The sequence below is a fragment of the Coloeus monedula genome, assembly GCF_965178545.1.
Source record: "Coloeus monedula genome assembly, chromosome: 9".
NCBI lineage: Eukaryota > Metazoa > Chordata > Aves > Passeriformes > Corvidae > Coloeus > Coloeus monedula.
In genome coordinates this window covers 31,200,744-31,216,092 of record NC_138789.1, presented here as the reverse complement: position 1 = coordinate 31,216,092, position 15,349 = coordinate 31,200,744, and the positions used below count along the sequence as shown (strand labels likewise).

The 15,349-nt window shown below is 50.7% G+C and overlaps 1 protein-coding gene across 2 annotated transcripts; it reads right to left on the bottom strand.

Moving 5' to 3' along the window:
* Positions 1-1,294: 1,294 nt before the first annotated feature.
* LRRC40 (leucine rich repeat containing 40) lies at positions 1,295-13,978 on the bottom strand. 2 transcript variants are annotated; one of them, XR_014226668.1, is made up of 16 exons: positions 13,771-13,978; positions 13,127-13,308; positions 12,783-12,856; positions 11,941-12,070; positions 11,457-11,580; positions 11,076-11,218; positions 10,363-10,535; positions 9,508-9,598; positions 7,233-7,278; positions 5,857-5,965; positions 5,240-5,347; positions 3,990-4,100; positions 3,145-3,222; positions 2,800-2,985; positions 1,870-2,147; positions 1,295-1,510 (listed from the first exon to the last, which is right to left on the bottom strand). XR_014226668.1 is itself a non-coding variant. In XM_082287525.1 (15 exons), the coding sequence occupies exons 1-15, from the start codon at positions 13,922-13,924 to the stop codon at positions 2,042-2,044; spliced, it is 1,815 nt and encodes a 604-aa protein (XP_082143651.1). In that variant the 5' UTR covers positions 13,925-13,978; the 3' UTR covers positions 1,295-2,041. The 2 variants fall into 2 exon arrangements, 1 of the variants encoding a protein (XP_082143651.1); XM_082287525.1 differs by having other exon boundaries at positions 1,295-2,147.
* Positions 13,979-15,349: the final 1,371 nt, after the last annotated feature.

The window sequence follows — 15,349 nt, the reverse complement described above, 5'->3', positions numbered from 1 at the left end:
GAGGGCCTGGCCCGTGCGTGTGGGGTTGCTGCATTTTGCAGATGCTTCTGTGCAGAGGGAGCCCAGGGACTGAACCGACGCTGTGCAGTGCAGCAGAGCCATTTTCGGCTTTGCTGTACCCACCTTTTTCAGTATTTCAGAAAAAAAAAAGTGTTTTGAATAACATTAAAAAGTCTCTTTATTGTATAAATAATAAAAACGTCACCTTATTGTAAAGGCTTGCGGGTGGTTCTTTTCCTGGCAGAAAGGAGGATGCAGAGGGAGGGGAAGGGGGGGGGCTGCTCCCCCCATCCCGCTGGGAATGAGCCTGGAAAATTGGGCAACTCCCAAGTGGGACTGCCCTGGTCCAGCTGCAGCCACTGGGAGACATCAAATATGGGAAGGGAGTGATGGAAATGGGGAAGAAAACTCAGGGGTGGCTGCTTTGGGGGCAAATGTATGGAAGGACAAATGTATGGAAACAAAAGGGGGCAGGGGGTGAGGGCAGCAGCAGTTCCATCATCCAAGGAGCTGCAGAAGTGCCCCTGGAGCTCCAGCTGGCCCCTGCTGTCACTGCACATGGGCACTGCCACGTATTTCCCACAGGACAGATCCTGTCCTTCCCATTCCTGCTCCCCCAAACCCTTTCCCAGACAGGTCAGTGCCTCCCATTTCCCTTCCAGCCACGACCAGGTTCTGGTCCCCTCCTTGGGGACCACGGGCAGGTGCAGCTGGGCCTGAGCCCCCTGAGCCATCCCTGCTGCAGCTGGAACACAATTCCCACACCTGGAGAGCTGAGTGTGATCTCAGTGTGCTTTGTATTCATCTGGACAAATTCAAAACCTGGGAATTTTACTGTGGAACTGTATTAAATCCTGCTGTGCTACAGAACCTCCCTCCAGGGCTGTGTCCAGGTCTGCAAGAGAGACCCTGAGGGGCTGGAGCGTGTCCAGGGCAGGGAACGGAGCTGGGAAAGGGGCTGGAGCCCCAGGAGAGGCTGAGGGAGCTGGGAAGGGGCTGGAGCCCCAGGAGAATTCCTGAGGGAGCTGGGAAAGGGGCTCAGGCTGGAGCAAAGGAGGCTCCGGGGGGACCTTGTGGCTCTGCACAAGTCCCTGGCAGGAGGGGGCAGCCGGGGGGGGTCGGGCTCTGCTCGCAGGGAACAGGGACAGGAGGAGAGGGAACGGCCTCAGGCTGGGCCAGGGGAGGGAGGGGCAGGGTGGACACCAGCAGGAATTTCTGCATGGACAGGGTTTGCAGGCACTGGAAGGTGATGGAGTCCCCACCCACAGGGCAGCACTATTACATTAAAGGTAGCACCTGCAGGACAGTTGGAAGTGTGTTTGAACAAGAGAAGTTCCCAATGTTCCTGTCTACAAAGCTCAGTTACAGCTTGAAGGACCCAGAGCAGACATCCAAGGGGAACATTTATTGTCTCGCTGCAGCTGCCAACACCAGCCCCATTCTCACCCCTGGGGCACCTCTCACCACCTCACAGCTCCAGTACTCGACCACACTCGCACCGCGGGCAGTTCTGGGGAGAGCAATGAAACAAGATAAAAAAGAGATACAAAAACCACAGTGTTCCCTTCTGCCTTTGGCCCCAACGTTCTGATGGTGCCAACTCTCTTTGACCCCAGCTCAGCTGCAGGAAGCACCGTGGCTGTGCTGAAGGCAGCTTTCCATGCTGTCCTTTATTACAAACAATGTAAACAGGGTGTGGGACGCTGAAACCCCTGCTGGAACATGCAGCAGGCAGGGAATGTTTCACAGGTTGGGTTCTTAACACTGCAACAAAGGCTCGTGGCCAGGCAGGCTCCCAGCCAGGAGCAGGAGGAGGATGGAGGAGGATGGAGGCAGCAGAGCCCAGGGGTGCTGGTGGGACAGGGATACCTGGATTGTCCTGTGGTGCCCAGGAGGGAATGCGGCTCTGCAGGTGTTCCAGCAGTGCAGCCGTGCCCTCGGCCAGGCTCAGGTGGCAAGGCCAGGCCAGGGCCCAGGGCTGAGGTGGGAATGCCCAGGGCTGAGGAGGAATGCCCAGGGCTCAGGTGGGAATGCCCAGGGCTCAGGTGGGAATGCGGCTCCGCAGGTATTCCAGCACAGCAGCCGTGCCCTTGGCCAGGATGGCGGCGCGGGGCGTACGGAATGGGTTCCCTTCCAGCAGCAGGCTCCTGCAAACAGGGATTAGTTACTGGGATAAAACCTCCTGTACCCACGCACTCATCCACTGCATACAGATTTCTGAGGCCTTTGAAATTCCTGAGTAATTCCTCTGCTGTCCTGCTGAAGGAGTTTGGGTCTCTGCTCCCCTCGTTCACAGCAGCTGAGCTTTGGAGACAGCTGAATTTTAATTTACGCTGATAAATCAGTGGGGGTGTAGCACACACCTCACTCCTTCAGCCTCTACCAGGAGGAGTGAGAAAAGAACTCTGGAATATAGAAACAGAATGCCAGAGTGGCTCAGGCTGGAAGGGAGCAGTGGGGTCAGCTGATCCAACCTCCCTGCTCAACGGGCGGTGCACCAGCAGCCTGACTGGGAGCACAGGAAATGTGACCCCCCCAAAGCTCCACCATGAGCTTCACACAACCAACAGACCCTCAACACCAGCTTTAAATGATGAAACAACTCCTCCAATTCCCTGCAATACTGAGAAATTAGGGAAGAAATTATGGAAGAAACTGCCCTGTTCTACAAATGGTCAGAGTGACCTTTTTGGGCAAACCCAATGCCCTGCCAACGGGTGCTTTTTCCTCTAGCAAACATTCCCTGAAGAATCCATACAGAACATGTGTTTATAACCAGGCCCCCATGACCCCACACACCTGAGGTTCTCACAGTTGCCCAGCTCTGGGGGCACCTGGAGGAGGTCATTGTTCTGCAGGTCCAGCGTTCCCAGCTTGTCCATCTCCTTCAGCTGCACAGGGTCGATGGATCCCACCTGGTTGTTGCTGAGCAGGATGGTCTCCAGGGCTGGCAGGTGATAGAGGACACTAGGGAACACTTTAAATCTTCAGGAAGACAAAGGAGGGATGGTCAGAAACAGGGCATTCAAAACAGGAGCCCCCAGCTGGTTGAAGAGGCTCCTTGTTCTCACACCACAGGAAAATTGTGTCAAATTGAGCCCAGCTCTTTTTATTGTTGTATTAAAAAAACCTACAGTTGCTCACCTATTAAAAGCAAGATTTATTGTGTGCAGCCTTTTCAGTGCCTCCATCCCCTCGGGCAAGGCTGTCAGAACATTGTTCCTGTTATCAAAGGAAGAGACGAAACAACAATCACTAAACTTAGTTGGGGTTTTGGCTGAGAACCCCCAGGACAGAACATATTGATCACGCTGATCAGCTACACAGTCTGGGGCCAGTTCCCTGCCCCATAACGGGGGCAGGAGCATGCCATGGATTCCCATTTCTGCCAGGAAGACACTCAGAGCCTGTCCTCTAAAGATTCCCAAGCACCCACCAACTCCACAGACTTGCCTGAAATTCAGCTCCTTGTTCCCAGAGGAAAGCTTATCAAAGTACACAGATCCTGGAGCCAAAGTGAATCAGTCAGGTCACTCTAAACCTCCCCAAAATCCATGCACTGAGCTAGTCCTGATCTAAACAATGCTGGGAGCATTTCTCAGGAGTCAGAGGAGGCAAGGGGACAACAAGGAACCGGCTCTTGCCTCTGTTTCTGGCAGTGTAACAAAATCTGCACCTTCCCCATACTAATTCCCAGGATTTTCTGGTGTGGTTTTCTTCTGGGGGGTGGTGGGAGCGTTTTGAAGTAGCAACATCTCAGAACCCTTTCCTGACTGAGGCAGGATCTCTCCTCCAACAAGTCTCAGAATCGGTCCATTGCTTTTTAAGCAAGGCCCAAATTTAGGCCACATCCTATTCTGGCTCTGCCATGGAGGCATTTTGGGAGTGAGAGATGATTTCAGTGCTGCCATCCCACTGGAACAGATGGCTGGCGTAGGGAGGCAGGGAAAGAAGATCCCAGGGAAGGAAGTGCAACACACATCACCAACCTGAGATCCAAATGTGTCAGTTTATGGAGCAGGCACAGCTCCGAGGAAACGGAGGAGATCTTGTTGAAGCCCAGGCTGACATCACAAACTGAGTCCTTCAGCTCCACAAGCCTGAAGCACAAAAGGAAGATGCTTCCATTATGGAAGCTCAGGGCTGCATTCTCAGTTACTACCCCTGGTTTATTCCACAAATCAAGGACATGTTGTGTCTCTTGGCTTTTCTGAAGGGATTTGGGGAAGATCATGGGATGCCACCTGTGGGAGCTGCTGCTCCTCCAGCCTTACACTTGGGGTAAGGCAAAGCTCAAATCGTTTATCTACACTTATCAGACTGCACTTTCTCTCACTGATTTCTCTCACAGATGATGCTACCAAAGCCTCCTCAGTAAATGCAGTCAGCAGCTATTGCAGAGACCATAGCACAGGTGACATCACTGCCACCTCCTGCCCTGGAGATGTTTTAACACAGACTTTACCCACCTTCTTCTGCAGCCAAAAAAACCTGACAGAAATTCCTATTTTTTTCCCCATCTTTTGTTTCTGCTCATTGTTGTGCTGTTACAAATTGCAGGAGTATCTGCTGCTTCTGCTGCTTGTGGAAGGTCATCTATTGTATTAACATGCTTTGGTGTAAAGGTTTTAACAGCTCAAGAAGTGTCCCCCAAACAGAATCTCTGGTTTAGCCCTAAAACAAAAAGCAATTAAATGAGAAGACACTCCTGTCTCTTGTCTGGATCGGCCTGGAATTCTGAGCCAGCTGCACACTCCCCCACACCTATCCCAGGGAAAGCAGCAGCCTCTCACACAAAAAGTGACAAAGCACAGGGTGCACAAGCAGCAGCTCCCAAAACTGAGTCTCTAGAAGCCTTTTTTCCCTCAGGGATTGCACCTCTCCAAGCTGTCTGTGCCAGAGGTTCAGTGTTCACCCCACCTGGGAATAAATCACCCCCACAAGGGTGGCGGTGTCCTCAAAAATCAGTGTGGATGATTTTTTGGGCTCCCAGAGACACAGCAACCTCCCTGCTAACACAGAGGGATGATTTCCTCCCAGCAGTGCCAGGGAAAGCTTTTCCTTGGCTGTGGCTGGCAGTGGTGACTGCACAGCCCCCCTGCACACGAGGGTGGCACTGGTGCCTCCTCACACTCGGGTTTGTGTGCACACAGAGCCCCAACAGCTCAGGGGGAGAAGAGGATGCTGAAACAAAGGCAGAAGAGCAAATCCCAGCTGGGAATGCCCTTCCCAGCAGTACCTGGGGGGGATCTCCTGGAGCTGGTTCTTGCTGAAGTTCACGGTGGCCACAGGATTGGTGCCCACGGCATCGAACACGGCAGCGGGGATCTCAGCAGCCTGCTTGTCACTGGGACAGGAGTGACACCAATTAACCACTGCCTGCTAATTAACAGCGCGTTTCTGCCTTCTTTTAGAGAAAATTAGGAGTAGAACACACAGGTAACAGCTGCAGAAAGCTCCCACCACTGACCCATGTCCACAGTGTCACCAAACAGGACTTTTTTCCCTTGCCAACCATTCCAGGTCCATCTAAGGAATAACTGAGCAGGCAGTCCCCTACTACAAGATGTTCTGGGACTTAGTGAAAATCACAAAGAGTTTCAAAGGTACTAAAAGCACCTGCTGGGATTCAGCACTTCAGTGAGTTATTGCAGGATATTTGCTAATACAAAAAATAGTTCCAACCCCACAATCCAAATCTGCCTATTCCCAAGCACAGGAATTAAAGGGGGAAATGCCCCCATGCAGCAGGGTTTGTGGACAGCTTGGTGTATAATGAAGGTGGGGAAAAAACCCACAAGCATGAAACAGGACAGTGTTCTTACAACTTCAGGAATGGGTACTATTCCCAAATACCTGTATTCCAGTAATTTCAGCGTGGTTATGGCGTGGGTGTTGACCATGGACTGGCTGGGAAGAGTCATGGCTGTCACAGGAGCCTCTTCACTGGGGCCAGGTCCATCATCTGGGGACACCAGAGGGGTGCAGTGACACAGCTGAGCTGCTCTGAGTGGCCCCAGGCAGCTGCCACCACCCCCCTCTAATCCTGCTCTACTCTGGCTCAACTGAAAACCATCAGATTCGGATTATTTCCATCATTTCCTTAAAAAGGGGGTTTTCCACCTTGGATTTGGGGGTTCTTTTAGGCTGTGGGAGGGAGAAGGATTGACCTGGACTTTGCAAAGCAGGGGAGGAAGTACTAGAGATGTGCTGGTGGCAGCTGCTCTGTGAGGCTCTGCTCCATGGGGTAGGGAGATGGAAACTACAAAAATCCTGAAATTCCCTGAAAAAAGGGAATTCTGACTGGAAATGATGATATAGAGCAGCTTTATCCACAGCAGCACATCTGACCACAACTCCAGTTAAAGCATTAGTATTTACCAACCCCCCTCTATGAAGTTCCTTCTGATTACTCCTCACAATCCACATGAAAAAGCTCCTGCACACCTGAAATGGGAATTCCCACCCAGCTGAGCAGGGCGAGTCAACCATTCCATAAATCCAACTTCCACTCAAAGGAATCCAGCAAAACTCTCTGGAAACTCAGCAGCATCCAGGACTAAAAGCCTACTAACAACTGTGCCCAACCACAAGTAGTTAAGGAAGGGCAAAAGGGGCAGAAAGAAGCTAAAAAGAGAGGAATTTTCCAATTTACATCTCTCCAGAAACAGGAGTGGCACCGTTTTAGCTCCACAGATGCCCTAAGAGGCAGGGGAAAACCATGAGCACTGCTGGACATGCAAGACATGAGTCAATTGTGTTCTCCACAGTGGTATTCCCTGCTGGGAGTTCACCACACTGAGCATTCCATGAACTCCTGTCAAGTTCACAGGGCAGACTTCCACGGAAGAGGACGTCTGGAAGGAATTTTTGAGGCTGATTAATGCTGCCATCCTCTGGCCAGTGCAGAGACCCCCTGGGAAAGGAACACTCACACCACTGGCAAGGGCAGCTGAGCCATCTATTGAGGCCCCTTCGAAATACAGAGGCTAAACATCCAGAGATTGGGTTTGTAAATGATAATCCTCAATTAAGAATGTTTATTATTCAGTATTAGCTAACAGGATAAGAAAAAGAAACAGAAATATCACAGCAAATTGTTGAGTAAAGGAAATCATTACTGCAGGATAACTGGGGGGACCTGGATTTAAACAACTGCATATCCTAAATTCTAATTTATTTTAATTTCTTAGAATATTCTCTTTAAAATGCAGCAGAAGAAAGCAACATACCTTGGATTTTGCTTCTCAGGTATTTCAGCAGTTCCTGGGTTCCTTTCTTTAAAAAAGAAACAAAACCCAAGTCACTCAGCAGTGTTTGTGCAGCTGGGGGGACAATTCCAGCACACAGGTGGATCCCACAGCACTCCTGACTAAAAATTTCACTGAAAATCCCACAGCAAAACCCTCCTCCACAGCAAAACCCTCCTCCACAGCAGCCTGGGAACTTGCTTAGCTGGAATTTTATTTATTCCAGCTGAAAATTTCTGATCCTAAATGACAGCCTCAGTCCACTTTTGTAGCTCCTTATGTGAAGAGTTTTGTCACTTCCAAAAGCAAGGAAAAAAGCTCCCATGAGCTTAATTTTCCCTTTAAAAAAGCTCCAGCACAATTTGCTGTGGAGAAGACATCTACAGTTTGTCAGTGAAGCCGACTGCTCATTGTTCTGCTACTTTTTTATGGCCCAAATTATAAACTCTGGGAAAATCACAGCAGCTGGCAGAATTTGCAGGGATTTTTAACAGCTCCAAAGATTTCCCTCAGTCCTCTCACAGCAACTTCCAGTGGTGAGACACAGTTGCCACGTGCATAACCTGTGAGTAGTGAAGCCCAATCTCCTCTAGACTGTTTGTTTTAGGGGAAAGGCAGGTTTGGGGTATGATTTTACAGGTTTCAGAACCAGGGACTGACCTAAAGCGCTGGATGTGAATGAACATTTCTCATTTCAGCTGACACAGCCTATGAGACTGGATGAACACAGAGAGATGAAGGGAATGTGGATGTTGGAAAGGAAGGAATTGTCACAAGGAGACAGGCAGGGAGACGTGGGGCTGTGCTGAGAATGGCAAGGGAAGCCAACAGGGAACAAGCTGGGAAGCTGTGAGGGAAAGGTGAAGGTCAAACTCAAATCTCAGTAACGCACACGTGGAGAGGAAAGCAGAGAGTAAGGCAAAGCTCCAAAGCTAAGTGATGGCATGGGAGGTAACAAAAGCACACCAGGATTTAACAGAAATCAACTGGAAATTCATCAAGAACCAGGAATGGGGTTGGGACTGGAGTGAGAGGCCTGAGGAAGAGAAGGTGAGCTGGGCAGGGCTGGAGAAGACAAGAATCTGCTGCTCCACTGCACTCACCCCAGCCCTTTATCTCAGTATCCACCTGCTCCAAGCAGTACCTGGGGAGCCCTAAAGCTCCTCCATCAATTGCTCCTCTAAACCAAGTGTGAAAAATCCAGCCAGGCACAGAAAATTGCAGCCACGTGGATTCACAGTGCTGGTGATGGATCCAGGCAGCGCAAATAGAACATGGCCTGACGGACTCCTCGTGCCTGGCCTTTGCTCCAGGTGGCAAATACAGCCCAGCAGTGACAATTCCAGCTGAAGCAGCAAATCCTCAGTAATCCAGGGAATAGCAGGACTCCAGCAGCCCTGACTCAGACTCCTTTCCAGGAGCACTTTGGACAAGTGCTCATTAACTCAGTGCACACTCTGCTCCCTCAGTCAGGCGCATGAGGGTTTCCCCCTCCTGACAGATGTTAGAGATTTCATTGCAACACAGACTTGTCAGTGCTGCTTATTTTTGGAGCATCCCAGCGCTTTAGGAACATGGATTTTACAAGCCTGGCAAAGGCACAGAAGTAGGAATGTACAACACCACTGAGGAGAGGGGCCTGCGAGGGAAGAAATAACAGGGAATTCTGCAGCACGAGCAGTGCCCACGCTCCAGCCTCCCTGCTGCCCTGAGGACTCCTTTTCTCAGGAACAACTAACATCCTCCTTCTGCTGCCTCCCTACAAGGGAACAGACAACTGAATCCTACATCCTTAATTAAGACAAGATATTAAAGCCCATCATCCAGTGCCACCCCTGCCATGGGCAGGGACACCTCCCACTGTCCCAGGCTGTTCCAAGCCCCAATGTCCAGCCTGGCCTTGGGCACTGCCAGGGATCCAGGGGCAGCCCCAGCTGCTCTGGGCACCCTGTGCCAGGGCCTGCCCACCCTCCCAGGGAACAATTCCTTCCCAATCTCCCATCCATCCCTGCCCCTTGTCCTGTCACTCCATCCCTTGACCAAAGCCCCTCTCCAGCTCTCTTGAAGGCTCTTCAGGCCCTGCAAGGCCACAGTGAGGTCACCCCAAAGCTTCTCCTCTTCAGGCTGAACAATCCCAACTCTCCCAGCAGTGCTGCTCCATCTCTCTGATCATTCTGGTGCCTCCTCTGGACTCTCTCCAGCAGCTCCAGGTCCTTCCTGCACAAATGTTCACACACAACCAAGCCCCAGTGCTTACTTGCAGCAGGTCTCTCCGAATGGTTCTCAAAGGATTTCCCTCCAGTGCCAGGAATTTCAGCTGAGGGAGGTTCCCCAGTGTGTAAGGCAACCTGCAGAGGGAAACAACTGATTCCAAAGCAGCTCCAAACCAACTGTTAAAGAACGTGCAATGGCTGGTCAGATGGGACTCTGAAGCTCAGGTTCAAAGAAGATTCAGGATCCCAGATTCATTTAAGTTGGAAAAGCCCTCCCAGACCACTGGGTCCAACCTGTGCCTGATGCCCCCTTGTCCCCAGCCCAAAGCACTGAGTGCCACCTCCAGCCCTTCCTTGGACACCTCCAGGGATGGGCACTCCAAACCTCCCTGGGCAGCCCCTGCCAAGGCCTGGCCACCCTTTCCATGCAGAAATTCCTGCTGATGTCCACCCTGAGCCTCCCCAGCCCAGCCTGAGGCCGTTCCCTCTCCTCCTGTCCCTGTTCCCTGCCAGCAGAGCCCGACCCCCCCGGCTGCCCCCTCCTGTCAGGGACTTGTGCAGAGCCACAAGGTCCCCCCGGAGCCTCCTTTGCTCCAGCCTGAGCCCCTTTCCAGCTCCCTCAGGAATTCTCCTGGGGCTCCAGCCCCTTCCCAGCTCCCTCAGCCTCTCCTGGGGCTCGACTCTTCCCCAACTCCCTCAGCTGCTCCTCACAGTGCTTCCATGTCACATGTAAGTCACAGGCAGAACACAGAACATTTAAGAAGTCCCAGTTTGATCACAGCAATCCCACAACATACAGAGGGTTCCTTCATTTTATGACTGAGTCATTCCTAAGTCAGTCCTTCCCCCAGGAAGGAGGAGCTGCCACCACCCAGCCCCAGCCCAGGTGCCACTATTACCTACTGATGTCATTGTTGGCCAGGTCGAGTCTCTCCAGCTTCTGCAGCACCGTGATCTCCTCAGGCACTGCCTTGATCTTGTTGTCCCTGAGCTCCAGCACGCACAGGGAGCTCAGCTGTTTCAGATTCTCTGCATTCAGGATTTCAATCTGATTCTCGCCAGCGTGTAATTCCTATGGGAACAAAGAGCACCACTACTGTGGCCAAATTACTTTATAACTTCTCTCCTAAATCATGACACCAGCAGTCATCAGTATGATGATGTGGAGAATATGGAGATCTTGATTCCCTTTCATCTGCCTACAAAATACCTGGATATAACCTGATTATGATAAAAGGAAGAACAGTGTTTTTTCTCTGTAGTTACAAAGAAAAAAACGGTAATGAACAAAGTGAATTTATCCAGAAAACGTTCCCAGAAATAAAAAATAACTGTTGCAGGCAATATTAGATCTAGCTTTCAGCCACTCTTCTCCTAAATACTTTTTATTTTCCAAATCTGGAAAGTTGTGCAAACTCATCTTTCAAAAGGCTGAATAATGAGGACACTAAGAGAAGTTGCACGTGGGGATGCATTAAACAGAGTTCTAAACACAGAGTTGTCATCTGGTTCTGATCACAGCACCTCACAAAAGCTTGTGTTCAAAGTAACTGTCACTATTTCAAAGTTCACAGCAAATGCATCTCCAGCAGAGCAGCCATTCCCAGCTCACCTTCAGCAACTTGCAGGAGGGAAACTCTGGCAAGGAACGCAGTTTGTTTTTCCTCAGGTAAAGCTGCTCCAGGGATGCCATGGTTGCTAGTTTAGAAGGTACTGTTTCCAGGTAATTTTTGGTACAGTCCAGCTGTCTCAAGCCTGTGGAGTTAAACATGCAGTGACAGAAAGAGAAGAAAATAAAAATACCTTTCTACAGCAGCATAATTATCCTGGGGTTTAATTTGAAATAAAGGCAGCAACATTTTGCCAACAACTCTGATTTTCTTGAGAAAACAGTAACTCCTCAAGGATGTATTTTAAAACCCTGCACTGTATTGCTGAACATAAGCACAGCACTGGCTGTTTGGCATTTAGTAACTCGAGGAAAGTGATTTACTTTTCATGGCACTGAGATCTGCAGGCAGCTCCTTGAGCTGGTTACAGGCCAAATTGAGCCGCACCAAGTTCACCAGCAGAGCACAACTGGTGGGAATGGCTGTGAGCTGGTTGTTGGACACATCCTGCAGATTGAAACAGAGAGAGAGATGAGAGAGGTCTGAGAACATCCCAGGAGGGCTGCTAGTGCAAAGTTAATTAGTGGCAGAACAGTAAAATTAGATGGCTGACAACTGGCACAAGTGTGAGAGAAGAAACAATCTCCCAGGGCTGACAGATCACCGGGGATTTCAGCCTTCCCAAAATACTTGTCAAACCAAGAACAAACTAAAAACAAACCCCACCATGCAATAACTGACATTAGAACAGTCACTGGAATATTCACCAAGTTCTGCCACTGAATCCACAGGATCTTTTAACTGGCAGTGGGGAAACAAGGGTAAATCCTTTCCAAACAAAGAAATAGGTCTGAAGTTGTGCTTTACCAGCTCCTCCAAGGTGAGGAGCTGCCCCAGCCTCTCGGGCAGGAGGCTCAGCTCGTTGTGCTGCACCAGGAGGCTCCTCAGACGGGGCAGCTGCAGCAGCTCCTCGGGGAGGCTCCTCAGTTTGTTGTGGCTGGGGTGGAAACATGGAATACAAAGGGAAAGGACGAACACTCAGGAGTTTTTAGGAATGTAACTGCACACAGAACATTCGCATCCCACAGCCTGCTGGTCAGGACACTGCCACCTGTAAGGAAAACCTGGCTCCTGGGAGCAATTAACTATCTTTACTTACTTGGTCAAGAAGACTTTTAATCCTACTCTGAATTTACAACATTCCAGACAGATCCCAGGTTTTTTTTGTTTATGTATTTCTCACATGCAGTGGCAGCATAACCTCTCCTTGTGCACAAATTTACAAAATTACCCCAGTAAACAGAAGATTTTGAACCTTCCAGCACAAACAAGATCTACACAGTTATTTACAATGTGCATTATTCATGACTGGAAATATTTTATCCTCAGAACTGCCAGACTGAAGCAAATAAATGCAGATATTTTGTGTATGATTATTCAGAATATCACCGTTTACATCTTCCAAGCAAGTGTGACTTTGAACATCAGTGAAAACAATTTCAACAAATACAAGGCCACCAGTTTTGATCCAAAACTGATAATATAACATAACATAATATAACATATATAGTATATAATATATAATAATACTCTACAGTGAGTAATCTGGAATTAATTTTTTGAAAGAAAGGTTGATGTCCTGCCATCTCTCACTCACACCTGAAAGTCACTGTGGTATTTCTCAGGTTTATTCTATACCATGGCCTTACCTGACATCGAGTTTCTGGAGATTTTCAAGTTGCCCTAAAGCAGAAGGGAGTGATGTCAGTTGATTGTCATGCACCTGGAAAAGAGAGGTTTTAGAATACAGTTACTAATCTGTACCTTGCACGGCTTTTTCCCAGGCCTCCCCACCGTCACAGGAAACAATTCCTCCCCCAGGATCCCATCTGTCCCTGTCCTCTGGCAGTGGGAAGCCATTCCCCCTTGTCCTGGCACTCCAGGCCCTTGTGAAAGAATACACCAGGGAAACGGAAAACAAAGATCCAGGACGACGTTTTCCCACCTCCTACGTGGAAGTATTGTCAGAGCACCAAGAGATCCTTGTACTCACATCCAGCATGGTGAGGGCAGGCAGCAGCTGCACATCCTCCGAGAGGCTCTGCAGCTTGTTGGAGGCCAGGATCAGCTTGGTCAGGTCCGTCTGCTCCCACCAGCGATCGGCAGCTCCGAAGGACAGGTTCTGCTGGGCTTCCTCCGGGACGTCCAGGTTAATCCTCCACACGTGCTCGGGCACTGCAGCACAAACACAGGCGTCAGCTGAACCCCGCAGGTGTTTGCTGCAACCTTCCACTATCAGCGTGCTTTCCATAAATAAAGTCAGAGTGGGTTGGAAGGGACCTTAATGATCGTCTAGTTCCAATCATATACAGAGACGGATGTATATATGTGGATGTATACATGCATGTGTATGTGTGTACATAAATACATATATACATACAATACACACATCCCTACAGTCACCCTGCAGTCCGTTGTGTTCAAGACACACTTTTGCAGGGCTGACAAGAAGCCGATGGAAACATGCCAGAAACAGACAAAAGGGAGTCGATTGCGAGCAGATGGCGCTCCCCGGGAGCCGCACCCGCCCCGCCCGGACGCGCTGCCCGCAGCCCGAGCCCCGCGGTGTCCCGGGGGGCAGCAGCGCCGGCGAGGTGCGGGGCAGGAGGGCCCCGCGGGCGGGTTCGGCTCACGCACCGTGGGTGAGGCCGCGTCCCGCCAGGTTGAGCTGCCCGCTGCGCCGCGCCAACCGCAGCAGCCCCTGCGGCACAAGCGGCGCCGGCTCGGCCGCCCGCCCGAACCCCGGCCCCGCGCCGCCGCCGCCCGCCCGCGCCCGCCGAGCCGCCGCCATCCCCGACACAGCCCGAGCGGGGCCGGGGCCGAGCCGGAGCCGAGCTAGAGCCGCAGCCGGAGCCGCCCGGAGCCAGAGCCGCCCGCCCGCCTCACGGGCGGAGCCGCGCGGGGCTCCGCGGGCGGAGCCGGCCCAGCGTCGGCGCCGCCATTTCCCGCCCCGCGGAGCCGAAATGGAGACCCGGAACGCTCCGAGTGTTGCGGCGGCCGGACCGCCCTACTCGGGGTGCTGTACGCGGACACACGAGGAACAGAAAATGAAAAGGCGCTTTTACGTTATTTTTTTATTTTTTCCTTTCCCCGTTATCCCAGTTTGCAGTGGCACTGCAGCCTCGTGGGGTGCTGGGGGTGGTTGGAGCTTCATGATTTTCGGGGTCTCTTCCAGCCTCAACAATCTCAGGGTGGTTTGGGTTGGGAGGGACCTTAAAGTCCATCTCATTCCACCCCCAGCCATGGGCAGGGACACCTTCCACTGTCCCTGGCTGCTCCAAGCCCCGTCCAGCCTGGCCTGGGACACTGCCAGGGATCCAGGGCAGGCACAGCTTCTCTGGGAATTCTATTCCAAGGCCTGCCCACCCTCACAGGGAAGGATTTCTCCCCAAAGATCCCATCTGAAGCCGCACATGGAATCAGCCTCGTGTGTGCAGGTCCTACCAGCAGCTCTCAGTGAGAGGAGGATGATGAAAAAGGAATGTCCCATGTTGAATTGTAGCTTCTTTCACTCTCAAACAGCACATCCATGTTTCAAACACTCTGGTTTCTGAAAAACGCTTCTATGCGTAGATCCACTGGAATTAAAAGTAATTGGTGAAGGTTTAACTACATTAGTCGAGTATGTGATTCAGGAAACTCACTTCAAGCACTTGCTCTTCACTAAGGATACTGGCCTCATTAGTGTTTTACCAGTATTCTTTAATCCCCCGGTTTTTTTTCTCCTCTCTCAGTGGAGGCAGAAACACCCAGAAAATACTGGGTATTTCAACTGATTAGTAAAAAAAGCAGTGGTGCTTAAAAATGGCTTTTATGGACTCAAGAGGGTGAGTGCTCTGTGCTTCAGGGCCCTTGGTAAAAACACTTGTTGGTTTCATCGCATTCAGTTTCATGTGCTCCTGGAAATGAATGTAAATTCCACGTGGAACATTGCTGTCAAATTCAAATTTGGAATTGAAATATGCTTTTGGCAATTCAGTACGAGATACGGCATCTGTGATAGTTCAGAAGTGGAAACGTTGTAATACTTAGTAAGGGAGGACAGTGAGTGTCTCCTACTTTATGAGTCAGATGCGGCAGAATTTCAGCTTGATTAATAAGGCAGGCTTCTTCTGTTTACATTCAGGAATGTTTACGGGGAAGCACAGTAACAAAAAGCAACAAGCTCATCCGGAAATAGCGTGATTTTTCCTCCATTAACTGCAAATACTGTTTT